The sequence below is a fragment of the Coffea eugenioides genome, chromosome 10 (assembly GCF_003713205.1).
Source record: "Coffea eugenioides isolate CCC68of chromosome 10, Ceug_1.0, whole genome shotgun sequence".
Lineage (NCBI taxonomy): Eukaryota > Viridiplantae > Streptophyta > Magnoliopsida > Gentianales > Rubiaceae > Coffea > Coffea eugenioides.
Window position 1 is genome coordinate 6330228 of NC_040044.1, and position 26997 is coordinate 6357224.

The window sequence follows — 26997 nt, forward strand, 5'->3', positions numbered from 1 at the left end:
TTGTACACTTCCTTTGAGCTATTTTAAATCCAAGTAGGAGAAATACTCACTAAACCTAAACCAACAGCAAATTTGTCTGCTGAACCAAGATTTCCACAGTTGCGTGCTTGTCTTTCTTGACTATGACATGCAAACAACAGAAGGGAAAATCCAATTACATCTATTATATCATTTGTTAACAATCTCCATAAAGAAAATGAAAGGATTAATGATGGAGCAACTACCCTCCTAGTTTTCTTTTCTTTTTTTTTCTGTCTTTTTTTTAGAGGGGTGGGGGACTAATTAAGCTCTTGTCGTTGCCCTTCAAAGTTTGATAAACAACAAAGAAAGAGAATTCTCGATCGAATAGTATTTTATATATTTGAGCACGGAAAAAAGAAAAAAAACTAATACAGTCCATACTTAAATCAGATTAGTTTGGTGTCACATGGGCAAGAGCAGGTCTCTGGAACATATCATCAGATCAAGGTTATTTGGGACCCCTTCTTGTGCATCTGCTAACTGCTAGAAAGATCAAGATTTAAAGCGAGAAAGTGTGAGGTTTAATCTCCAAATATGAAATGCTGTGAATAATACACTTAATTTCCAACTCTAAAATACTACTATAAATTTCATTTCAAGAATTGTTCTCTGGAATAGGGTCTGCTATACTTTTCTTTTTGTCAATTTCGGTTTTGTTGTGAGACTGTTTATTATTTGTTATTCAAGGCGCCATGGACGCTGGACAGATCATTCCTGTTTATACGATTTGGTTGATCATCCATGCGATATTGCCTGTCTAGCCTGTAAGTCAATGCCAATAAAATGAAGAAAATTTTAGTTTTAAAAATTAAAATGTTAACAAGCACAACAATTTGGGGGAGATTTGTTCCAAGGAAAGACCTCGTTGTCCCAATCTCGACGCAATGCAATGACAGCAAGAATTCCTGTTTGCAAAGCAGTTCCACCAAAGATCATTGCGCCCCAAATTCCCTGGTTTTTCATTAAGAGGAAAATGCAGTTTTAGTCCCAAATGTTTGGATCATGAACGCTTCTAGTTCCTAAAGTGGGGAAGAAAGTAAATGTAGTTCCAAATGGTTTAATCTCTAAATACATCTAATCCTATTAACTGATTTTTACCAATTGCTATCTGAATCCAATCACATGCTGCTATGTATCGATAATTAATTTTTTAAAAAGAATTTTAAAAAATTGAAATAAATATTTTTGGCCATAATTTATAATAAAAAGGACAAATTACTTGGTTGCTGATCACGTGAGCAATAAGACTTTAGCCTAAAAAAAGAATTCAGTTGACAAAAAAAAATTAGGTTAAAGACTAATTACTTACGTAACCAACATATGAATAATTAGTCATCTTTTATCATAGATTATGGTAAGTAATATTTTTTTCAAAAATTACTTACTAGCATATGACTTGATTTCGATAGTAATTGGTAAAAATTAATCATTAGGACTACATGCGCATAAAATTTGGAACATTTGAAGTTACATTTATTTTCATCCAAACTATAGGGACTAAAAGCACTTACACCCTAAACATTTGGAACTAAAACTGCGATTCTCTCTTTTCATTTATTCAAAGCATTGGTGAGACGAAGCGTACTCTTGAAGTTACTTCACATTAAATCGTCGATAGGCACTCCCATATTTCTTCTTGGCACTCTTTTTGATTATTCTAATATCTCTATCTTTTAGCAACAAAAAAAAAATCTATATCTTTCGTTCTAGCTAAAAATAAAAACAATTACCTGGGAAATTACTACTAGCAACTTGGGGACTGCAGAAAATTCTTCGAGTTAAATTCGTAATCTGATTTTGTTTGCTGTGCCTACGTATACTCATGGGCTATCGGAGTCAAATGGGTTGGTTCTTCAGGAACTTTGTTGTCTCCAAATATAGGTTTATGCACTCAAAGGAACGCACATCTGGTTCGGAATTTACTTAAGTTGGGCTGAAATGGGCTAGGATCAAAGCGATTCCGTTCAAGTTTTTGGTCGTGTGCCAGTTCACTAGTCAGAAACTTTTTATCAAGTTAAGGAACAGCCCAATATTGTGTTGTTGTTCTAGTTCATTTTTTATCCTTATGGAGCTCAACAAGTTTATGTGTAGTCCTTGCTAGTGAATACTTGTATTATATCCGTATAATACATGTTCATCCATATAATTCATAAAAATTTTTGTATTTCATACATTTCAAAAAAAAATTGTGCAAAATACTCTTTCTTTTTTAGTGTGAATGATAGGATTCGAACTCGAAATCTCTCACTTATACTCGTTTTTTTATTGTACTTTCTTTTAAAAATGCTCGTACATTTTAATTGATCGTCAAAATATGTAATAAACTTTTGATGTATTATACTTTAAATTATACTTCAATTTTTGAAAAAAAAAATTTAAATAAGATTAAGTAGTTATATACAAAATGATAGTGACACATAACATAATTCTGTAGATTTATATATATATATATAAGAATAATAAGGTGATAAAATTTTGATAAATTTAACATCTCATGCATAAGGATAAGAATTAAAATTGGTATAATATAGCACAATCATTGAAAAAAATACAGTAATTTTAACCTATATTTAGTTTCATAACTTTCAAATATATTCATACTATTCACGTACGAGTTTATATGCATAATTTTGTGCCAAAATTTTAATTGTACTTATGAAAAAAAATTTCCATAATATATATGCGCACGTATAATATCTCATATGATACACATCCTCTATTTTACTAACTATGATGGTCATTTTTATAATGGTCATAGTCATACTTCATGCTACTAGTTATTAAATTTGTCATATTTTGCCTAAAAACAAAAAATTTAGTTCTCCTCTTTCATTCTATATATCTTGGAGATCACAGACTAATTTTTCTATTTTGGGTTTAAACTCATTAGTCCGTTACCAGACTTCTTATTTCTCTATTAAATGCTACTGAATGCATTTCCTCACCTGTCCCCAAAAACAACCACACAAAAAACAAAAAAAACAAAAACAAAAAGTGCAAAATATGGACAAACATACCTCAACACCAAAATTGAATACCCAACCCATAACTACACCAAGCGGGACTCCCACAACGTAGTAGGATCCTAAGTTAACGTAGGCAACCAATGATTGCCACCCTGATCCAATGGCGATCCCTGCCAAATGGAGAGGAAGTTGGCTAGATCACTTGATGTAATAAAGAAATAGAGGTGAAAAAGTACGTAATTGAGCATCTTGGCTGTAGTGAAAACTTAAAAAGTCCTCTCGTTATTGCTTTTTGTTTTTGCATAATTCTGTTGCTGGATTTGTATGAAATACAGAAGGATGAAAAATTGTTCGAATTCTTACCTGACAAAACTGGTTGTATGCTGTTGAGCAGAATGGTAAGAGCCATAAGAAGTGAAAAGTTATCGGTAGCTTTAATCACAGCTTTGCTATATGAAAAGATGAGGGCCAACTGCTGATGGAATATCAGTATAAGCACACAGAAAATGATCCCCATAATATTGGATTGAACCAAGGACACCTTGGCTGCAAATTTTGCTCCTTTTCCATTTCCTGCACCTAGCTCGTTCGCTACTCTCACTCTGCAAATTTTCAACATAAGCGAAACCATATGTAAGACCTGTGAAATTGCTTGCGTTTTAGAATAAACCCTTTATTTTCACCATTGTGGATAACACAATGGTAACATGCATGGCGGGGGCACATTCCCCAAAATTTAGAAAATAAAAAAATTTATGTGTCAAAAATATTTTCCAGCATTCTCATTCGAAAAAAAAAATCAAATCTATTTGATAAAAAATATTTTGTTAACTTTAAGGGAAATCAAACAAACTTGTTTAGCAGAAAATATTTTGTTAAGACTAAAGAAAGCAGGTGAGATAGAAAATGTATTGAACTAGTAGAAGAGAAGGTCATCAGATTACCCGGTTGCTGCCAGAAAGGCTAATGGAATCATCATTTCCCATCCATTGATGCTCATGCTTCCAATCAAAAACCAGACACAGCCAAAATAAGAAGTCATATGAAACATGCACTTTTCATGACTCCCAAGGAGTTCAATATGTTATAATCATCTGAAACCTTCACCATTTTGGAAGGAAGCTAGCTTGGAATTGTCTAGTAAAAATGAAACCCTTTCTCCCAATAAATATAAAAGAAAAAGAAAACCAATAGTGGGATGAAAATATCATACCATATTGATAGTGCATCGACAGCTATAGTGGCGTTCTTTAGGTTGCCAGTCATTAGTAGCAAAATTCGATAGTACCAAAACTCCAAGCTGCAAGTGTCAATATAAATATAAAATCAAGCTCAGTAAATTAAAAAGGGTTAATAGGAATTGGTACTTGTTAATTTGCTAGTCTTCTTCTCATTATTAATATATACATTTGCACCTCAATTTAGTTAACCAAGTAGTTAGTTGAATTAGAATCAGTGGAAGATTCAGCCTAATTGCGTATTTTGTACCTGTTAAAACATCTACAATTTAGGTGATTATCGAAGGATTTGACCACAAAAGGGGGGAATTCATTCATCAAAGTTTGCACTTTGCACTCTATCCCGTGATGATAGCATTTATATATAGTCATGATCAAATTACAGCTTCCCTCGTAGAAACGAATACGGATCCATTGATGCTGATGGTGATTAGTCTAGTGCCGCAATCTCCCGCTGACTATAGACTTGACTAGAGCCAACAACATTAACTAGTAATTGGAAAATCCATTACCTCATCATAAACATTAAACAGCACAAGTATACGTACCAAAGCATGATTCCTGAAGCAGAAGAAACTTTGAGAAACTCCCAAAGCCCCGAGAAGGCTTCCACGGAAAATCCAGTCCATGTTAGAGGACACCAACCACCGACAATATAAATCAACAAGCCGAAGACCGAAACCCACCAAGAGATGTCCAAAGCAACGGCCGCACCTATCACTCCAAGCTGAAAATGATGAACCATAAGCCAACTAATGAACACATGAAACACCAAGGTAAACGTTGTGACATATGCCACCACATCACTCCTGAGTTGACTCTGCAAGAATCTCTGCATTGAGCATTGAAATGCAATGCCTAAATGTTGGGGTATGAACCAAATTGAGATTAATCCAGATAGCTCAGCTACGTCTTCCGGTTGGCCAAACAGCTTCAAGATTGGTGTGGCGAAAATGTACATTGGCAATAATAAAATGCTCGCCAGAAGCAGAACGATCCACGACCTTTGCAAGTGTATGCCTAGTAAATTGTACCTCTTGGCTCCAAATGCTTGTCCACATAGTGTCTCCAATGCTGTTGCCATTCCAAGCTGAAAATTATTATTTTTTTAAAAAAAGACTTAGAAGTTAGAACCCTGCACAGCCAACCTGCAACCTTTTTATAATACTCGAACTTCTGTATTCTTACTTTCCAAGTATAAAAGCTATCGGGCTAATGCATTGTGCTATATGATTTCTCATCTCATTTATATGTATGAGTATTTATGCTCTTACAATTTGTCTAGATATTCTATTTGGGAATGTGATGGGAATAACTAACCAGAAGGCCGAAGTTGAAAGCAACAATGACATTGTTAGCTATGGAAATTGAAGCTAGTTCTACATCACCAAGGTGGCCAGCGAAGGCTTGTGTGACGACATTCATGGAGTAATTGGCTAAGCGGGTGATGATGGCCGGGCCAGCAACTTGCCATAGCTTTTTTGATTCAATAATCACCCTTGTTTTAAGATCTTTTTCCTCATCATCATTCGCTTCATCCTTATGGTGCACATCTATCAAGCATTTGAATCCAGTCTGATCAGCTTGTAGCAAATGCTTCTTCAGTCCTTCTTCCATGTTGAAGCTGGTTTCTTGAAAAATTCTTGGCTAGCTAGTTATGAGCCAGACAGCAAGTGAAGAAACAGAAGCCTCTTAGCGATCCATCGGTCTAACTCTCGTTAAATAGGTGTGGTTTTAAAATATAGTAATCTTTTTATTTATTTTTTATTTTTTTAAGCTGCTACTCTCTATATGTACTAACTGCTAGTCGATTATACTATTATTTTACTAGTACCACTTATGAAAACAACTGATATTCACACTTTGAAGTTTGAAGTGCCAAAACAAAATAATTTTCAACTTTACATAGGGGTATTTTTTAACATTTTAGGTGAATTAGTTATGGATTGTAAATTCCGTTACTTTAACCCTTTAATTCAAACTATGAGTGGGTCATGTATAGCTTTTGAAATCATAGGGGATTATGTACAAAAACACTAAATCATAAGGGGTAAAATGTAATTTGCCCCAATAAAAGAATAATTTCAAAAACCTCCCTCGAGGTTTCTAATAATTGCAAGATGAGATTTGAAATTTTACAAACCCAACACCCCTCCCCCCCCTCCCCCCCCACACACACACACACAAAATTATGTCTTGGTAACAAATGGTGATGTAAGAGCAAAAAATCCAATGAATATCTTATATTGCCTTTATCTGATTTGTAAAACAAATTAAACAATAAAAGAAGTCAGATATCACTGTTATCTACTAGGTAAAAATTTCAAAATAGTTCTTTGCCGAAAATTTGACTCATGTTTTGAAGGCATCCTTTCTTTGTATTTGAACATGAATTTTTCTTTTTTTTTTTTTGTTAAGTGATTTGTGAAAATACTCCTTTTAACAAATATATTCTTGTGAGTTAGAGCTTCTTTTGGAGAACTAAGTGTTAGTGAGAAAAAGTTTCCTTTTTCCTCTTTTAAACCCATTTTTTACTTAGAATTTGTAGAATTTGTGAAGACCATTATAGTCTTTTCATAACATTAATGGAAGTACGTATAATTTTTTCAAATCTCAGGGGAGGTGACTGCAATCATCAGAAACCTCAGGGGAAGTTTCAAAAATTATCCCAAAAAGAAATCTGATTTCTAAATTAACAGAACTGTTTAGAAATTATTCAATTATGTTAAAGATGATTGCTAAGGATCATAAATGGTTTTAGCAATGATGACGATGGCGGCATCACAAGCAGAAATGCATTAGAGGTTCCCATTTTATAGTTAAACTGGTGGTAAATGGATTGGGGGATTGAAGAAATGGGATTCTCGTCATTTTAACACAGTTTTCAATTCTAAAATTATGCCATACTTAAACACAGCGGAACCCTTAGCTGCTATATCTGACTTTCGAGAAGTAGATACTAACTTCGGTGACGATGAATTTGTCTGTATCAGTGCTCTTAGATCCTGAAAACATGGACGTTATTTATTTCCTCTACTTGCATTGAATCAACTTATGATCTGTACTAGCTCAGATAGTACGAAAGAAAAAGAGTTCAGTGGGAGTATCAGAACCAATTATATGAACGGAAATTTCAAATTAATTTGCAATCTGTAGTTATATATTGTTCCCTTTTTAGCGTACTATTTGGAGTATTCAGACTTCACATTGCGTAATTAAAACATTAGTGCTTGACTGCATCAAGAACGCAATAAAAGCTCCACGCAAATTGCTGACCAAAATTATAGATCGCCATATCCTCCTAGGATCATGGAGAATACAATCAGACATTTGATATCGTCCACATCCAGCTAAGAAGGCGAAGATGGGGAGCAAAAGAGAGAGGGAAAGAACTGCATTGAGTAGAATAGTAGAAAGCGGACATTATGAATTAACAACAGGGGGGAATACAAAAGAATGGAATCATTATTATTAAATCTCCCCTTCATTGATGCTCAAAATCATATGCACCCAAATTAAGGGGCAAATCCTATTATCTTATTTTATTAATCACTGCCATCAAATTCCATTACTCTGCCCAAGTTTTGATTATTCATCTTAGTCTCAAATATTTTTTAGCAAGTTTTAGAAGATTAAGTGAATAGCTTACGTTATCACAAGGGATAAATTCAGAAACCCCCCTTGAGATCTGTGATAATTTCACGTAGCTTCTTGTAAGTCTAAAAATTACATTGACCTCTTCCGGCATATTGAATTGCCTAAAACAACTTTCACTTTGTCTCTATTTTATTTACATGGAGGAACTTTAATTTTAATAGAAAAAAAATCTCCTTAAAACCATTTCTAATTTTATTTACTCTCTCACTTTCATTCTTCTTCCTCTTCCTTTTTCACTTCCTACAGCATACAAGCTCTCCCTTAAAATGAATTAGCAATGCAGATGCAATCATGCAAGTTTGTGTTTTCTCCCTCGAATGCATGCGTAGGTGTATTATGCGCCGGTATTCCCACTTGACGCATAACTAGGATTCGACTAATACATTAATTTTATGCATGTATCATCCACTATGAGGCTAGGTCTATTTAAATATCCTCAACTTGCTTGGTATTTCAACCTACGTTGCAGAATTGATCTTGCACGTAGCTTGAGGCAAGGGTATGGGCAGAGGCAAGTGTTCTGGCTTCTGGGAATGGTCTCCTTGCGGAAGAGTGCTGGTGGGTAACATGGGAATGCGGTCGCCTTAATTATTGCCAAGGGTTCTCTGCTTCAAACAAGCAGAGACAACAGAGCTCTTATTTTGAATGGGCGAGCTTCATCAAGATATATAAACCTTGGAGTTAACATAAATTTTCAAATAAAATTTCAGAAATTTTAACATATAAGCGACATCTTTTAAACTTGGGCAAATTTCACTTTATTCCCCTGTGGTTTAACCTTTTTTTACATGATCCCCTTATAGTTTCAAAAGCTATACATAACCCCCTCATGGTTTAGATTAAAGTGTCAAAGTGACGGGAATGATCATATTCTTAACGGAGTCACCTAAAGTATCAAAAATACCCTTATGTAAAGTTGAAAATTATTTATTAACCAAGGGGGGTTATGTGTATATTTTGAAAACTATAAGGGAGTTATATGGTAAAGTATTAAACTATAAGGGGCTTATATAGTAAAATATAAAAATTATACGGGGTTAATGTGTCATGTATTTATAAGGATAATTTCGACATTTTTAGAAGTTCCATTACAAATGACTATTTCCGTTACTTTGACACTTTAATCCAAACCATGAGGGGGTTATGTATAGTTTTTGAAATCATAGGGGGGTTGTGTTAAAAAAGGCTAAATCACAGGGGGTAGAATGTAATTTGCCCTTTAAACTTTCAAGTTAAAGGGAGACAAACTACCACCCGGCTTAGTTCCTGTTCCTTCCTCAAATACGAGTCTTTCTTTTATTCCTAGTAAGCCCACGAAATTTGTAAGGATGCCTAGTCTAAGAATATGAAAATTTGACACTACACTTTGATAATGCTGAGAATTTTTTTTTTTTTTTTGACATTAAAACCTGAGTTAATACATGAAGTAATTGAAAGAATGGCAATTTACTTCGATTAGGCGTCAATGGAACAATGTAAATAGATTATTGCTATCGGTGTGATATCAGATTATGTCCCTGCAAAACCTGGCAAATATTTGTTAGTAAAGCAAAAGGCCATGGCCAAAACCACATCCGTTGCTGAAACAGGATTTTTATTGACGCCACTTTGAGATGATTCATCAAAGGGTTATGGGACATGGTTCCTGGAAAAGTAAAGGTTGAACAACAAAATGTACTACCCGGGATTTCTTTACCTTTCTAAAGCTGTAAAACACTTCTAAGCTCTAACATGATGAACTTTGAGAAGGAAAAAGGGGGGGGGGAGGGGCTTGGGTGGGAAGAACTTATACTCGTAATATTTCAGTTTGGTGACTGTCAGCCACCCTTTGTGGATAACAGAGAGTTTATAATCTACTATTTTACATAAAATCATAAAAAAAAAAAAGAGACATTATCCTTTTGTTAAATTGTCTTGTTTCAGCCTTCTATCATATTCTGATATTATGCCATGTAAAGAAATCCATTTCTTGCCTAAATCTTTTATTTGCCTTGGCATTATCGTCTAATTGGCAACACCTTTCTTCTTCATACCTAGCAAAAATTCATCATATTCGTTGAGTATGATCGTAGAGGTACAACCACACCTCTTTTGTAAATAATATCTTCTAATATTTTTGTTAATACTTTCATCTTGATTAGGTTCTTTCATGTGAAACAACATAGTCATGAATATCTTTTTACATCTCCTTTGTACGTTGGATCCAAATTTTATGATTCGCTCTTCAAAGTATTCCAGTAACTTTTCTACGTAAAAAGACAATTCCTACCACGAATAAAGCATATGTTCTAGTCTATTTTTGTTTCAAAATGCAGAGTTTCTCCAGAAAAATGAAAAAAAAAAAACTAAAAGGATAATTCCTTATTACAGTTGTATTTAAGATTAGATAAAGGATACATAGAAACTTTACTTCAGAGAACCATTAATGTAGAAACCACAAAAAAAAAAAAAAAAAAACTTAGAAATCTTTGATTGCAATGTGTGTGCTAATAACATATTTAACCTTTCTATCCGTTATAATGTGGCAAGATGCGAGTGTGTTAGTGAATGGGTGCATTTGTGAACTACAGGAATCTGAGTGATTAACGAATTTGTTCATATAACGAAATCTGAGTAATTCATCACCACTTTGGTGCAAATTTTTTGTCAGCTTAATTTAGCCCTTATCAGTCCTTCGACCGACCCAATCAAGGCCACTACCGAAATAACCATGCAAACGAGGCTAAAAACTTCAAGAAGAACCCATTTTCTTGTCCAAGCGCCAATCTTTTTCTGCACAATATACATTTCCACGGGGAAGTATATGCCAAGAGACCAAAAGTTCAAGGCTCCCAGGACCCCCAATACTTGATTGAAGTACGGGAATAGCATTGCATTTCCAGTTGCAGTCACCACAAATGCGGTTCTGAACACAAACCTAAACATATTCAACTCAAATTTTGGAAACATTGGGAGCTTCAAATCTAAATTCTTCCTCAGTGCGCTGTTTGGGTACTCAGCAGCAAACCACTTTTCTACGAGTGCAAAGATTACTTGGCATACCAGCTGCATGGGGGAAATATGCAAGGATGGTGAGAATCAGGGATCCGAGAGGCTTCTCCAGTTATGTAATTCTTGCCATCAGCATAAAATGGTTCAACTTTGGCATAAACGTGAATTTTGTCAACTCATACAACTAATTCACAATTATACCAAACTTGCATGAAATTATGCAAAAAGGATTCAACAATTAGACCAAACTGGACAAAATCAACCGGAGAGGCCCTTGTTAGACCCTTCTAAGACCAGAGTGAAACAAGAACCTTAAGTGTTTTTCTTTTAGTCTAAATAGCGTAAGGTACCTGATATCCCCCAACAAGGTGCAGAATAATGCAAGCATTGGCAAAATCGACAAGCCAATATGGCTCGTAGAAGCCAAATCCTGTCAAGAGGTTTCCAGGGGTTTTGTCTCCAAAGGCTGCATATCCAAAGCATCCGCAACATAGGTAAAAGATAGTGGTGGTCGCGATTGAAATGCTAGAGGCCTTTTTCATGCTCTGGGTTTCAGATGGAGGTGACTTCAATGTGTCCTGAATGCAAACTAATCTTTAATTCCTCCAGGCATCAAAATTCATACAGAAAAAACTTTGGCATCCAGAGAAGTTTGGATTTTCAACCTGTATCTCCAGAAGAATAACTGAATAGGGATATGCAAAAGCTATGTCCGCAATTCCTTGAAAGACTAACCACAACTTTTCTGCTCCACTACCTGCTGGAACTCCAGAAATGCTGCCCATGACCATCCCATTTCCTGCAGAACTTATGGTAAGAGTACATACAACATGTAATGGTCATAACTCAAATTAGAAACTGAAATCTGCCAGCAAAAAGAAATTTAGTCTTATTACCAATGGTTTTTGCAAGGCCAAGTGCAAATCCAATGAAAGCATAGGTGAAGGACATAACAGCAGCAACAATAGACAACCACGCCATGTTATGGAAATCTGGTATCTGAGACACTAAAATCTGAACCGCCCCAAAGATTAGCATAAGCATATTAGCATTGACATGCCCGCAACTACTATTGTGCCCTTCTATGTGATAACAGTTTGATTTCTTTATTGCACTGCGGAAATTGTCAAAACAGAACCAAAACATCAAGAAAGATTACATTAGTCTTGGATTGACCAACATCTATAAAGAGTCTTTAGCCAAGAATTAAGAGTGAATAAGGAAACCACACATGATAATTTTGCACTGTTTGACTCAGCTTCCTGGTAGCTATTTGACAGATAGATTAATGCTAGAACATGCCATTTGTGCCAATTTTTCTGAAAAATAAAACTTTGCTATGCAAAGACTTCTCCAGGATCGCTCAAATTCAACTTTTTCATCATCTAATGTAATGAATCAGAAGCCAAGATTAATAAGAAAAATCCAAAACTTCAAAAATAGTGGCTCTAGCAGTTAAGAGCAATTTTAAGCAAAGGCATTGAATCGCAGTACAATGTCGTGCATCTAAGGCAAGGAGTTGGAATGCTTACAAGAGTACCTAGCACTTTCAACTACTGTGATGGTATATGCAACAGCAGTGCCATATAAGCTCTCCAGAACAAAAATTGCACATATCCTGTGCCTCTTCTCTCCTGAAATAAATTTCCAAGAGTCAAAATTATAACAAATATCTCCTCTGACGTTATTAACCTCAACGACTCTTTTTTCAAAAATATGATAAGACCAAGCTATTAGATGATTACTTTTTCAACGAGAACATTGAACAGATAATAGGTATTAAAACGTCTTTGTACAGCTTAATAGTTGCAGATTCCCTTAATTCAATTACAGCACTCTTTACAGACAGTAGCCATGATTCCTGCAGAATCTTCAGCACTGAAACTGTTTGTACAGCTTCATAATTTCTACAGCACCTTAATTCAATTATTACATCTCTCTTAGCAGATGGTAACAAAAACAAAGGTCCCTGTAGAATCTTCAGCACTGAAAGAGACCAGAACAAGGGATCCGAATAAATCATCCCACAAATTCCTACATCCTATAATCCCATGAGAGTTTTTTCCTCAATGTACAAAAAAGATTACGTGAAATAGTATTTAATGGCTACCAACAAGAATACCGACAGGAAGAAATAAATCAAGAAAATGACCCCTTTCTTATTCTATTCATTCCTTCAAAATCAACAACAGAATGCTAAACTTAATGACTACTAACCCAAGAAGAATTTGACGGCTCCTGTGAGGGAACCGTGTCTGATTGGACCGCATTCGGGATCAGGGGTCATGTAGCACTCACAAAGCAGGAGAGTGGAAATGAGGGTGATGAGGGCAAAGAATATCATGGACAATGGACCTGCAATCCACCCAAGCTGGGCGGTGCTCCATGCAAGTGACAGTACACCTGCCCCTATTACTCCTGTTATTATATGTGCTGTTGCAGTCCATATTGTCCCTGCAATAAAATTCATGCCAAAACCACAAAAATAAAATCAGAAATAATCAGTTAAGTTCACAGTAAAATCCCCGAAAAACAATGGGATAAACAAAGACAGATAGAAACCAATCAACCAATGAGGACTAAGGGAAGTAATAAGGAGGAAGTTTGAAGGGGGATGGCATTAATTAGAAGCAGAACAAAGACTTTTAAGCATCAGGCCATATGTTCGATTCTTGAGAACCCAACAAATTAGGTAGGAATTAGGCAGTGTTACCTGTTCTTTTGAAGAGCTCCTGACCAGGCTCTGTAGAGTGTTCAACCTCGAAAGGCTTTGAGTTGGTCAAGAGGAATGCAGTGTCTCCATAGTCGTCTGCATCATCAGTATTACTACCAATGGCTCCTGATTTCTTCAGGGGAATGTCATCTTTCAAGTCTCTTTCTTCCGGCGGCAAGTCTCCCTCAGATTTCAATCCAGGGATCTCCAGATACCGCATTTTGTAAGTACTTGTTGACTTAACTAACAAAAACCCTTTTGTTTGTTTTCATTTTGAATCCTTTTCTGTATCTGTTTCTGGCATCTTTCATTCAAACTCAGAGCTAAAATCTATGACCCTGACCATAGCAAGTTTCTCCGCATGACTATTTACACCAACCTATTCTAAGATCTCTACTTTGCGGTCCTACTATTAAGAAGAGTAAATAGGGTATAATGCATTTTGGGAAATTTGTCAAATTGGTCCCTAATATTTACCAAAAATACTTTTTTAGTCCCTAACATATAAAATCAGCCAAAATTATCCCTCACATTTAAATTGTGATCCAATTTGGTCCTAATGCTCGTTTTTGCTAATTTCTCCGACTAAAATAGCACGCCTCTCCCATGTGATCATATTTTTAGGGCAAAACTTGAAAACACATTTTCAAAATTGAAAGTAAAAGGATAGGGGACCACCACTGCCTTTTCACCTTTCCCCCTCAAATTACAGTTTCAAGAAACCCTAAATTGCATCCCTTAATTAACAATCATAACTTGGAAATGTTAGTGATGATGATGACGAAGACAAAGCTGTAGAGTGTGACGGCCTGCGTGCTTGGGGACATGGCATCTCATCCTAATTTCGGCCTTAATGAACTGGATTTCGTTTTCTCCACCCTCGTCGTCGGCTCCATTCTCAATTTCCTGCTTATGTATCTCCTGGCACGCACCGCAGGGGCTGGGGACGCTTCTTCTTCTGGCCGCCTCCCCTCCATCTTCGCCGCCTGTCCTCCCAGCCACATGTTCAAGCCGGGGGCTTACGGCGTATTTCAGTCGGATGGGGACTTTTGTGTACAAAGGTACCCTCTTTGCAGCTGCGGGCTTCGCTGCCGAACTCGTGGGAACTGCCATCTCCAATGCCCTGATCAAGATGAGGAAGAAGATGGATCCCAATTTCCAGACCCCCAACAAGCCTCCTCCGACGCCTTTGAACGCTTTCACCTGGGCCGTCCACATGGGTGTCAGCAGCAACTTCAGATACCAAGTCCTCAACGGCATCGAGTTTCTGCTTGCCAAGGGCCTTCCCTCTTTCTCTTCAAAAGCTTCGTTGTCGTTTTGAGGTGCTTAAACAATGTCCTTGGAGGGATGTCTTTTGTCGTACTAGCCAGGTTAACAGAATCACAGGCTGTTGCTGTTGCTGCTCCTCCTCTTCCTTCTCTGTTTTCCGCTGCTGCTGAACTGGAACAACAACAACAACAACAACAATTAGTCAAGGAGGACGAGGAGGAGGAGGAGGTGGTGGGTGTCCGGGAAGGTGGTGTTGCAGCTGGAGATGCTTTGCCTACTGACAAAGTCAGGTGGTCCCCTATCCTTTTACTTTCAACCTGTAATGAAATGTGTTTTCCGGTTTTACCCCTAAAAATATAATCACGTAAGAGATGCGTGTTATTTTTAGTCGGAGAAATGAGCAAAAATGAGCATTAGGACTAAATTGGATCACAATTTAAGTGTGAGGGATAATTTTGGCTGATTTTATATGTTAGAGACTAAAAAAGTATTTTTGATAAATGTTAGGGACCAATTTGACAAATTTCCCATACATTTTCCCAGAAAGTCTTTTACAATCTATCGAGACATATGCTGCTTTCAGTTGAGATCCAATTTAACCAATCAACTACGAGTTTGACATTGGACAGTACAGTAGCAACAAAAAGGAGAGATTTTAATATTACAAGTTGAGTCAAAATCCGGGTATAACTCATTAACTATCCGTTTACATGTGCTTTTTGGTTGGCGGAAGTTTTGAAGTCTAAGCAACAGTAGCCATAAAACACTTAAGTCGGTGGAGAACAGCAGAATCAGATATGTGAGAAACCTTACAAAGGTTGCCAAACGAGTGAAAAATAGCATTTTAGCTACAAACATTCCTCCAAAGTTCAATAAAATGACGATGATCTTAGAACCTCGGCCAAAAAATTCATCTTTGTCAATTGAAAGTTGAAACACTACCAAAATGTACATGCAACAAAAATTATCTTGTTACTAAGAGTTTTGCTGCTAATTTGATTCTCCAGAAGTTATTTTTTCAAGGAAACGGTTTTTTTTTTTTTTTTGGGCCAGTGTCCGATCTCAATATCATTTGATTAATCTTGAAATTGGAGAATTGAGGAATTGTTCAACTATTTTTCAGCTAAAATGTTGGTCTGAATGGTGATTACTTGACCTGATCAAGATCAAAGTGGATAAAAAAAGAAGATAATTTTGGCTGTCATATTGTGTGCTTATACCTCGTCAAGTCCACGGCGAACCTGTAGGTATTTAGAATATAAACTAAGAAAGAAACAATACTTTAATGACTCTCTTTTTCATTCATCAATTTTTTATTTAATAGACGTAGAACAATAAACTAATCACAAATATCTCTTAACAAATCCCAACCAAAAAAAAAAAAAAAAAAGTTAACAACTCATCTAATCTTCTGTTAAAAAATCTCCTAAACAAAATTTTTGAAATTTTAACAAACTAGAAATAATTAAATACTAAAATTGTGGAACAGGGCCTAATTTATTCAACAATTATTTTATTTATCCTAGTGCTAAAAAATTTGCAGATAAGTTGCATAATCCAACGCTCCTTCTTGCTACTTTTGCTAAAAATTCCCAATTGTCCTCTTAAATTCTCAAATCTTATCTTGGAGAAGATTTTTGAGAGAGTGTCTACAAACAGATGATTAGCCTTACAACAAACTTTTTCTTTCGTCTTCCTGTGCAAATTGATGATTAGCCTTGCACTAAAATACTACTGCTTCTTTTGGTTTGTTGCACCAAACTTCAAAATAAAAGATGGCTTCTTTGATACATTTAAATAATTTGTTTATAGGTTCAAAATCGAACACCCTTATACGATATTTAAACCTAAACAGAAAATATGAAACACATGAAAAATGATTGTTATGGGATATATAGAACAACCTTCAAATTTTCTGTATAATTTTTTATAAACTTAGACATCACCGTTACTCTTTGTCATCACCTTCACAACTGTAGATCCAAAAATAGCAACATTTTACTCTTAATGAATATAGGAATCAATTTGACACCTTTTAACTTATCAGAGATCCCCTCTTGAATTCTTTCAAGTTCTAAATTCTTGGTTTTATCATACTCTATTTTAGAATTGTCAAAATCTGGCCAATTCAAAGTGAAATTTATTCCTTTTATGTTAATTGAGAATAATTCATTCTCAACTAAATTATAAATAACACAAGCTAGCCATTATTCTTGTGACAACGGCACCAAAAACGCAACGGATCTTCTGTCCCACACCCTGTGCCACTCTCTTTCCCACTTTTTATTATATTGCTATTTCTCCTTCATAAACATCATGTTTTAATTCTTTTTTGTTTCCGTAAGATCCAATAACTATTAATTGAGTAATACACAAAATTTAACAAACTCAAAAAAATCAAAATGCGCATAAAAATGAGATTTTTTATGAATTTTCTGCTGTATTTTTTAATTTTCTATTATATATTACTTTTTTGAAGTTGTTGTATTTATTTTTTACTTAATTAATAGTTACTGAATCTTAAGGAAACAAAAAAGAATTAAAACATGATGTTTATGTAAGAGAAAAAGTAATATAATAAAAAGTGGGACAGAGAGTGGCACAGGTTGTGGGACAAAAGATCCGTTGCGCACCAAAAAAATGATATGCCAATGTTGGCCTTGAATTGCTGTCTAAGTATATAACCTTGTGATCTCTAATTTGTTTATCTATCGAATCTTCAAATAGTGCTGGAACAAAATCTGTCTCCGCCACCTTCCATAAATCATAGATCATTGATTACCAGAATAAGTCTAAAATTTTACTCCCCAGATTTAGTAAATTTCACCATTAAAAGTTGGAGCATTAGACAAAAAAGTTTTGTCTCAACATTTTGGTTTTAATTATAAAATATTCTCACCACATACACTCTCAACAAAATACCACACTTTCTTGAGATAAAAGCACTTGATATTACTTTGTCAGAATTTAGAGTAATATAAACTAAGATAAAAGCTCTTGATACCATTTTGGCTTTAATCTTGGTATCTCGATTGATCTCAAGCCAGGCTTTAATCTTTGCAAATCGGCCAAGCAGATCAAGTAACCTTGATGGTTAACTTTGTCCAGCTACTTTTCTACTCACGCTACAAAACTACGGATCTATTAAAATGCATGTCTGCATCTCGCTCCTAATTATGCTATGAGAAGTAGAATATTTCTCAACGAAGATACTACACCAATATATGTCTCTTTAAACTGAAAAGTAACACCCTGGATGGTCATATCCACTTAATCAAACTGTTGAAAATTCACCCACCACAATGATTGTGAAGTCTCTGCTTCAAGAGATCACGTCTTTTGATCAGCAGGACAGTTTTTGAACCCCTGCAACAGCTCGCTTGGCCTGAAATTTACATTCGATGAAAGATCTGAACAAGAGAAGTAGCTTAAAAAGACAAAAAGAGCGAGAGTGCTGTAGACAGTCCACCTCTTCATCCCAATTGCACTTGACAGTTTTGATAGCTAGTATTACTGTCTGCACTGCCGTCCCACCAAGAATCATTCCTCCCCATATTCCCTGATTTTCCAAATTGAATTTGGAAGACGCATAAAAATGTGATGTCCATTGTTCTGGCCAGTCCATAGCAACTATTGGATGAAAGCAAAATGCCATTGCTAAAAGTTTTACTAATTACCAATCATAAGTTAGGAGAAATTTAGTGGCAGCTGTGACTCCTGTGGATGAATATAACGTACCTCGACTCCCAAATTGAAGAGCCAACCCATAGCCGCTCCCAATGGAAGTCCAATAAGGTAGTAGCAGCCGAGATTTATGCAGGCAACAGATGATTGCCAGCCTGATCCAACAGCCACCCCTAAATTAAATCCAGCCGACACTTCTTAAGACATTTCCCCTAATCCGAATCAGAACCAACTTCACCACCAAAAAGCATAGTAGATTAACCTGATAGAACAGGTTGAACGCTGTTGAGCAAAATCGTGATAGCCAAGAGGTAGGAGAGTCGGTCAACTGCCTCAATGACTTCAGCACTTGATGAAAAAATTAGTGCAATCTTATCATGAAACATCATTATCAACCCGCAGAAAAAGAAACCGATTATTGTTGATTGTACAACAGAAACAATAGTTGCAAACTTTGCTGCCTTTCCATCTCCTCCCCCTAGCTCATTGGCAACCCTTACTCTGCGCTTTTCACATTAAATAGGTTAGATATATGGCTAAAAATCCTCTTTCGGATAATATTTCCACCATATAATAACTGCTGGTTATCCTTAAGCCTGCACCATTGTTTTGCAAAACATACAAAATGGATCAACAATATCCATGAATGTCTGTATTTACTTGAGTTAGCCATAACTCCCAACAGTTTGATTACTACCATGTTTTAAACATTTTCATTACAACTGAAAAGTATCTTTGTCTAGAAGGAAGTAGGGGAAAATGGGAAGTGTATATGACTGATAAAAATCTGCCACTACTTATTCGATTCTCAAGGACATTAGCCCTCTCTTTTTCATGGTATTGATTGCTGTCTAGACTCAAAAATTTTATTCTATAGCAAGTTTTGTGAGATAATGAGGAAGTGAATGTGATACAGTACCCTGTTGCAGCAAAGAAGGCCAGAGGAATCATCATTTCCCAACCATTAATGCTCATGCTGTTAAAGACAGTTGCCAAGCACAGATTATTTTGAATTCACATAATAGAACATCTGATCTAAGCCGAACGTAGAAGAAACATGAAGACAAAATCTTTAAAGTAAATCTAAACTGAATATATTCTAATGAATGACATATGCCGCAGAAAGATGACATACCAAATAGACAGCGCCCCAACTGTGATTGTATTGTAGCATTTTCTAAGTTTCCTGTCATTAAGATCAATATTCTATAATACCAATTCTCCACACTGCATGAGACAATTAGACATAATGATTTTTTGGAATATATCATGGGGAAGGGGAAATGAAAGGCATAAACTTACCAAAGCATGATACCGGATGCAGTGGAGAGTTTCAGGAATTCCCAAAGCCCAGAAAAGGCTTGCATAGAGAAACCATTCCAAGTTTCAGGGCAACCACCCCAAACAACATAACCAAACAACCCAAGGACTAAAATCCACCAAGAGACATCTAATGTAATTGCAGTACCCACAATCCCCTGCTCAAAATGATAAACCAAAAGCCAACACATAAGCACATGAACCACTAGAGCCACCAAAGAGACCCAAGCAAGAACTGCTGTTTTCAGCTGGCTTTGCAAGAATCTCTGCAATGTGCATTGAAATGCAAAGCTGAAGTGTAATGGAATGAACCACATAGCCACCGTTCCAGATTGTTCCGCTACGTCATCAGGTTGTCCTAAAAGCTTCAAAACTGGAGTGGCATAAAAATACAAAGGCAGTAGGATGACGCAACCAATAAAGAGGACAATCCACGACCTCTGTAGATATATGCGCAACATGTGGTAATTCTTTGCCCCATATGCCTGCCCACACAGCGTCTCCAATGCACTTGCCATTCCTAACTAGTTCATGGTTTTAGAATATGCTCAGTTCGCAGAAGATGGAAACACATGGATTCATATTTAAACCAGTATTCTGGAAAGAAATGGAATATCATGTTAGTTTAATTATTGGATTCTCCTTGACTCCATCTAAAGCTCATCAGTCAGCGAAGACACAAAATTTTACATTCATTTTCTGTCGAAACTTCAGGTTGTACGTTCATCTCCAACTTCACAAAGTGGGACGCATTTTCAATGTTGCAACCTGTAGGTGACATCTTTAACTAATGCTCCAACTTCACAAAGTGGGACACAATTTCAATGTTGCAACCTGTAGGTGACATCTTTAACTAATGCTACGAGAAATAATTGCAGCGGGACTACTTTCCTCTTCATACTGATTCAAGAGACTGAAAAGATCTGATTTAAGGACCTTTAGTCTGTACAAAGGATTGTACAGCCCTCCTCATGTCTTGCCAAATTGGACAAATGCAGTTTCTATTAATTTGTGTTAGCTTTAGTTAGGAGCCAATTTGAGTGACCCAACAAAAAATTTGTACCTTGCCATTGTAAAATAAAATGAAAAATTTTTCCATCCGACAAAGAAACTTCTTTATGGAAAATCTCGACAGTCATCTTTCAGAAATGACATAACAAGAGTTAACGTTTATTGAACTCTACTCTCAATTTTCTAACAACAGGAAAGAGTTCTTATAAGATCAAACAGACGAAAGGTTTTATTTACTAGTATACCTCCAAAATAGGAATGATTGATGATAATGCCAGCATTCCTTGTAGTCTATTAATCTATTAGAGTGCCTAAAAAGAGGAGTAGCTAGCTTTTATTTTCAGCTTAAACCATGATAAAATTTGAATTTTCATTCAACACTTTCGTCCCTCTTTGTTAGGTAATACTCCTAAGCTAGAGAGAAAAATGGCTGGGAATACTGGTGTACTAGGACAGCTCATACAAACCTTTAGCACTTCGTGGGGTCTATGGTTGGTACAATGGAAACACCCTAGCATAGAATTACAAAAACATGACAAAAAGGAATGCACGTAGAAAAGGACAACCTTTTGCATATACTTTTGAGAAAGAAAAATACCAGTAGACCAAAATTGAAGCCCACAATAACAGTGTTGGCAATGGAGATGGAAGCTAGTTCAACATCACCAAGGTGGCCTGCAAAGGCTTGGGTGGCAACGTTCATTGAGTAAGAGGCAATCCGGCTGAAAATGGCCGGTCCTACTATTTGCCATAGCTTCTTTGATTCTATATACATCCTATTCTTGAGGTTTGTTGCCTCAGCATCTTCATTTTCTTGAACTCCCCCGTCGTTATTATTCAAACAATTCGATTCTACTTCATGCAACAATGGTTGATGAAGTTCTTCAATCCTAGAAACACCCGCCATTGTCAATCAAAACTTCTAAAAGCCTTGGAGCCAGCCAAAGAGATAGAATTTGTGAGAGCAAAAGAGGGTTAATTATGATCAAGGAAGAGATAGCAAAAGATATAGATTAAATAGGGAGGAGAAGGATGAGATGATGGAATTTGAAGCGTAGAAAAGTGAGAGCTTGAGAAAGGAGCATGTAGATATTGGAAGGTGACTGCATATGCGTGGCTATTTTTATGGATTATTAGTTGTTTAGAGCAATGTGTGCGTTAAAGTGGTGGTCAATCCTAGTATGACTCCACATTTGGCATTTACTCATTTATGACACTCCAAATATCACAAATGGTTACTAGGATTATATGACTTTTAACGGACGAGTAACGACCAAGGATGGCGGTAGCAATCGTTTTTTTTTGTTTTTCCTGTAATTTTTTCTTTTAAGCATCAACTACTCTTCCATTATACCAACCGGAGCCATCTCAACTACTTGCATATTCCCCAAAGAACATATAGGAATATATAGGCTAGGACAGATGAGTTGAGAGTGATATTAAGTACCAAGCAACATAACAATGTAAGCTACCAGTTTGTCCAAAACCAAAAGATTCCACAATTCCCAGTTGATTTCTTTCAAAGAATATTCAGACTAGTACAGATGACTTGAGAGTTATAAGCACCAAGCAAAATAACAATACGAGGTTACCGAAGTTTGTCCAAAAGGAATATATATATCTATATATAATTGAATTTGAGATGGCTCTCTAACAGCATATCCTGTGGAAGCCAAAAAACAGCATCATAGCTCCACGTATTTGAAATGTCATCTGTGATTGTCCGCTTTGATCTCAAGAAATGCTGGGGTTTGCAGCCATGCATTAGAAGTTCTGGATAATTTTCAAGTTGACTAGTCCATAATTTGGCAGATGAATTTGCAGTTTAAGTAGTTGGAAGCCCGTCAAATCTTCACTTGAATCGAATCGTGCTGTGCCTGCAACAATACACAAAAGGAAGCAAATTGTATCCATAACCCTTGTATACGGAAGGCTAAGTTTGATCAAAACTTTAGTCTCACACCCATTTCAGTTTGGCTGTGAAATCTGAACCCATCAAACAGAGGTTTTATGTTCAATTTCCAATCCTGAGATACAAATTAAGGCTCCAAACTTTGTTCTCCTCGAATGTCTTTTGCAATGAATTTCAATATTGCCCAAGGGTAGTGTTGATCAAGAATAGCCAGGCTCAGATTGAAAGTTTACCTCGTTTTCCCCTTGAAACCTGATTGTGATAATGACGAGAATAAATGTCTGAACAATGGTCCCAATTATCATTCCAGCCCAGATGCCCTGTTGAATTAAAATACATGTGAGGTTAATCACAGAGTAACTGAAGAACAACTAGGAGCATTGGAAAACTATAAGAAATAGCAAAAGACTTCAGAAAACATTTGGTTTGGAAAAGAACACCTCACATTACATTTGCAAATTTTACCTCATGTTCTATGAGAGCTTAATACATAGAAGATTCAAATTCAAAATTTTAACTGGCTCTATTGGCATATACCTTGATTCCAAACTTCAGACACCATCCCAAGACAATCCCAAGAGGCATTCCAACAATGTAATAGCTTCCTACATTCACAAATGCCACCGGTGCTTGCCAGCCATATCCAACAGCTACTCCTGAAATGTTATATTTGGAGCATAATGATGAATTATGCTAGCCAATTTATGTTCTCCTGTTCAATTTTCTCAATTTGTGTTCATACTCTATCTGAATCATCAGGTTTATAGATTTTGAGGTTTCTTCACCTGAAAGAATGGACTGGATTCCATTGACAAGAATGGTAATCGCTAAAAAGGGTGAAAGCTCATGAACCATCTTTGTGACAGAACTACTTGATGTGAAGATCATTGCAAGCTTGTCAGGGACTATCATGACAAGTAAAGAAAACATGACACCCAATGCTATAGCGTTTAACAATGACACTTTGGTAGCAAACTTGGCACCTCTATTGCTTTCTGCCCCAAGTTCATATGCCACCCGCACCCTGGATGCATGAGCCATCACACATCAAACAGAACTTAGAATACCATTCAGTTGTAACAGCCATCTAAAAAGAAGATAATGAATGGTCTATTATTGCTAGATCATATCTATTTTTAACAAAGAAAGTAACAAACATATCAAAATAAGAAATCATGTACTAGAATAAACTATCTGGTTGATAGAATCAATTGCAGTTTTGCATTCTTCGAGTTACAGTTGAGGACAAACTTATGCTTGAAAGGACCACTCAAAGCTAAATCACTTAAGAAAGAGGTATGATTATCTTCAAAAATAGGCTATTCTTTCCCCATTTTGAGGGAGCATTTTCAATTGCTAAGGATTTCAATAGGTTCCTCTATTTTACCAAATTTCCCGACTTATTACAAGTGGAATACATGTGGTTTAGGCAAATAATCAAGTGAAAGGGCATTAGAGATTTTATTTTTCTTTGTCCATAGAGAGGTTCGTTTGGAACCCTGTATGCAAGTTTTTGGATCTATATTTCTGATTTGTATCTTTGAACAACGTCAACAAGATGTACTAAGTATAATGTCATATATCCAAAATTTGTGTATATTTATGGTGGGAGTCTCCAATCTCTCTCTCTCTTTTCCTCTGTCATATGATATACAACTCGGCACTTCACTTCAGAATTTTGGTATGGTATTGAAACTTCAAGAATGGAAACAAAGTGAAAAATTGAATGAAAGTTACAAAAAAAAAAAAATACCCAGTTGCAGCAAAAAACCCAAGAGGGATCATGGATTCCCAAGCATACATCGTAATGCTGTCAAAGGAAGAAGAAACTACATAAGCATCTAAACAAATAGCAGGAAACAAAAATAAGATCAACAAAGTACCGAAAACCAACCAGATTGACAGGGCATCAACAGCAACCTCAGCAAATTCCATATTCCCTGAGACAATAATCAGCACTCTATAAAAGAAATTCTCCAATCTGAAACAGTAGACATAGCTCAGAAGTGTTAGTCATATAAGTCAAATTATCTCAAGTTCAAGGAAAGAGGAGCGGGAAACATACGAGAGCATGACACCAGAAGCAAAAGAGAGTTTGAAGAACTCCCAAAGCCCATGAAATGCTTGCTTGGAAAATCCAGTCCAAGAATGAGGGCACCCACCAAATACACTATAACTAAACAATCCCACGACAGAAAGCCACCAAGAAAGATCAAGTATAACTGCAGCACCAGTAATTCCAACTCTCATGCAACCAACAAATATCCAACTCAATAGCACATGGACGACAAGCACCCCACCAGACAGCCAAGCAATCATCCCCGTCTTCAACTGGCATTGCAAGAATCTCATCAACGTAAACTGAAAGGGGAAGCTTAAGTGCATTGGAATAAGCCACAGAGCCACCTCACCTGTTAGTTCAGATACTGCTTCTGACTGCCCCGTGAACTTTATTATGGGTGTAGCAAATAGAAAAAGAGGCAACAGAACTATGGAGCTAATGGATAAAACAACCCATGACCGCTGCAAATATATACCCAACATGTGGTATTGTTTAGCTCCATAGGCTTTTCCACACAGTGTTTCGAGTGCACTAGCCATACCCAGCTGGAACACTGATTACATGTTAGTGTCGATACGCATGCCAAATACAACAAAATGATGTTGCAATAGCAAATAGATGCCCCTTTGCTCCAGCCATTCATAGTAGAATGTTCGCAAGTCACAGAATTGAAGTCTATTAAAGTGTCGCTGGAAAACATCAGTCGAGTTATGCCCAGGTGTTCTTACTGGGACTGCCCAGAAAATTTAAATATGTACCGAGTTGTATAAAATTCCAAGAAAAGCACAATGAAGAGATCAAAATGAGCCACAAACTTCATTCACAGTTTTTTCGAAAGTCAAACAAAAATTGAATAAATAATTTGACCGGTTGTTAGCCTAGACTAACAAGTGAAAAAAGCAAACAATGTCAAGAAAACTTATCCCCTTCCACTAAACAACTAGACCACCTAGTACTATAATGTTTAATCAAATGTTTTTTCTGTTACTCCATAGCCGACTATTCATATCTTACAACTATGGTTAGTTTACAAATTTTTCTACCAGGGTTTCCAATTGGCGCTAGTTCAGCATACACGAGTAATTGACCATGTATTAAATGCACGCATTCGTATTTAGTGCCTCTTACATTCGCATTTACATTTACGGCCCAAGTTCACGAATACTGATCTACTTATAAATTGAGAGAGAAGAAAAGGAAAGAAAAGAAAAAGTTAGATTGCTTTGACTTACCAGGAAGCCGAAGGTAATGGAGATCAGGACGGTGGTGACAATGGAGATAGCGGCGAGGTCACGGTTGCCGAGATGGCCGGCGAAAGATTGGGTGATGACGGTGAGTGAGAACATAGCTACTCGGGCGAAGCTAGAAGGACCCGCAATTTGCCATATTTTCTTGTTTTCTAACCATATTTCTTGAACGAGGCTTTGGGTTTCATCCAATGATTCTTCATCTCGTTGGTGCTGGAGCTGCTGGTGGTGGGAGGTGTGGAAGCGGAGCTGGTTATCGTCAGAGGTTGAACTAAGCAAAGGCTCCTCCGCGGGTGTCATTTTTTGAGAGTGCATTGTACTCTGTGCTGGTGCTGGAGTCCCAGGAAAACATGCCACAAGACAACTCGGCGACTGAACGTCAACCGCGGTATTTTCCTTCTGCTTCTGTCATCTATGAACTCTTGTATTTTTTTTTTTTGGAAACGATTAATTATCTATGAACTCTTGTATGCTTACCTAAGGAATGCTTAAGCCAAATAAGCAATTTAGTAATAAATAAAACTATGCTTTTCTCGAGTTATATTCCAAAATTTACCTTTTTGAGTGCTATCATTAAAGCACTACTTGTATCACCCCTCCCATGTCCATTTTGGGTAATATATTTTTGTGTATATTTATATGACTAGGATATTTCTAATTGAATAAAAATGTGACTCATATCATAATTACTTATAACCAGACAATTTGCACAAAAAAAAAAGGGAAAGATAGATAACACCACGTGAAGATTTTATTACGAAAAATATATCTAAGTGTTAACTTGGTAACTGAATTAGAGGAAATTTCTGCATTTCAAGAAGGTGACACAGTCTAAGAATAGAAAAGCGGAGTAAAACTATTTTCAAGTACGATTGTTGAAGCAAATTCTTACCTTATACTACCGAT

At 36.3% G+C, this 26997-nt stretch overlaps 3 protein-coding genes and 2 pseudogenes across 4 annotated transcripts; 1 reads left to right on the forward strand and 4 right to left on the reverse strand.

Moving 5' to 3' along the window:
- Positions 1–756: 756 nt before the first annotated feature.
- On the reverse strand, positions 757–5842 carry LOC113750289 (protein DETOXIFICATION 27-like). The gene is made up of 8 exons (XM_027294286.1): positions 5546–5842; positions 4774–5315; positions 4201–4287; positions 3932–3988; positions 3351–3589; positions 3039–3157; positions 883–972; positions 757–783 (listed from the first exon to the last, which is right to left on the reverse strand). The coding sequence occupies exons 1-8, from the start codon at positions 5840–5842 to the stop codon at positions 757–759; spliced, it is 1458 nt and encodes a 485-aa protein (XP_027150087.1).
- Positions 5843–10457: 4615 nt separating this feature from the next.
- On the reverse strand, positions 10458–13936 carry LOC113749865 (probable amino acid permease 7). Its single transcript, XM_027293733.1, has 7 exons — positions 13587–13936; positions 13091–13327; positions 12414–12507; positions 11770–11987; positions 11539–11672; positions 11224–11451; positions 10458–10927 (listed from the first exon to the last, which is right to left on the reverse strand). The coding sequence occupies exons 1-7, from the start codon at positions 13804–13806 to the stop codon at positions 10529–10531; spliced, it is 1530 nt and encodes a 509-aa protein (XP_027149534.1). The 5' UTR covers positions 13807–13936; the 3' UTR covers positions 10458–10528.
- Positions 13937–14145: 209 nt separating this feature from the next.
- Positions 14146–15215, forward strand: LOC113750290 (annotated as a pseudogene).
- A 2692-nt stretch (positions 15216–17907) lies between these two features.
- Positions 17908–21777, reverse strand: LOC113750291 (annotated as a pseudogene).
- Positions 21778–22373: 596 nt separating this feature from the next.
- On the reverse strand, positions 22374–26401 carry LOC113749915 (protein DETOXIFICATION 27-like). 2 transcript variants are annotated; one of them, XM_027293792.1, is made up of 8 exons: positions 26077–26401; positions 24848–25389; positions 24677–24763; positions 24536–24592; positions 23568–23806; positions 23320–23438; positions 23016–23102; positions 22374–22747 (listed from the first exon to the last, which is right to left on the reverse strand). In XM_027293792.1, the coding sequence occupies exons 1-8, from the start codon at positions 26389–26391 to the stop codon at positions 22715–22717; spliced, it is 1479 nt and encodes a 492-aa protein (XP_027149593.1). In that variant the 5' UTR covers positions 26392–26401; the 3' UTR covers positions 22374–22714. The 2 variants fall into 2 exon arrangements, with proteins under 2 accessions (XP_027149593.1, XP_027149594.1); XM_027293793.1 differs by lacking the exon at positions 24536–24592.
- Positions 26402–26997: the final 596 nt, after the last annotated feature.

Bases quoted from the DNA above. Each gene is read 5' to 3' on its own strand.
- LOC113749865 (XM_027293733.1), bottom strand. From the start codon at position 13,806: ATGCGGTATCTGGAGATCCCTGGATTGAAATCTGAGGGAGACTTGCCG. The intron at 13,328-13,586 runs GTAACACTGCCT...ATTTTATTGCAG, and splicing joins GGAGCTCTTCAAAAGAACAG to GGACAATATGGACTGCAACA. The intron at 10,928-11,223 runs GTACCTTACGCT...TCCCCCATGCAG, and splicing joins ACCTTGTTGGGGGATATCAG to CTGGTATGCCAAGTAATCTT.
- LOC113749915 (XM_027293792.1), bottom strand. From the start codon at position 26,391: ATGACACCCGCGGAGGAGCCTTTGCTTAGTTCAACCTCTGACGATAAC. The intron at 24,593-24,676 runs GTTGGTTTTCGG...TTCCTTTGACAG, and splicing joins GTTGATGCCCTGTCAATCTG to CATTACGATGTATGCTTGGG. The intron at 23,103-23,319 runs GTATATGCCAAT...TTAATTCAACAG, and splicing joins GTCTGAAGTTTGGAATCAAG to GGCATCTGGGCTGGAATGAT.
- LOC113750289 (XM_027294286.1), bottom strand. From the start codon at position 5,842: ATGGAAGAAGGACTGAAGAAGCATTTGCTACAAGCTGATCAGACTGGA. The intron at 5,316-5,545 runs GTTAGTTATTCC...AATAATTTTCAG, and splicing joins CTTTCAACTTCGGCCTTCTG to CTTGGAATGGCAACAGCATT. The intron at 3,989-4,200 runs GTATGATATTTT...TTTGATTGGAAG, and splicing joins GTCGATGCACTATCAATATG to CATGAGCATCAATGGATGGG.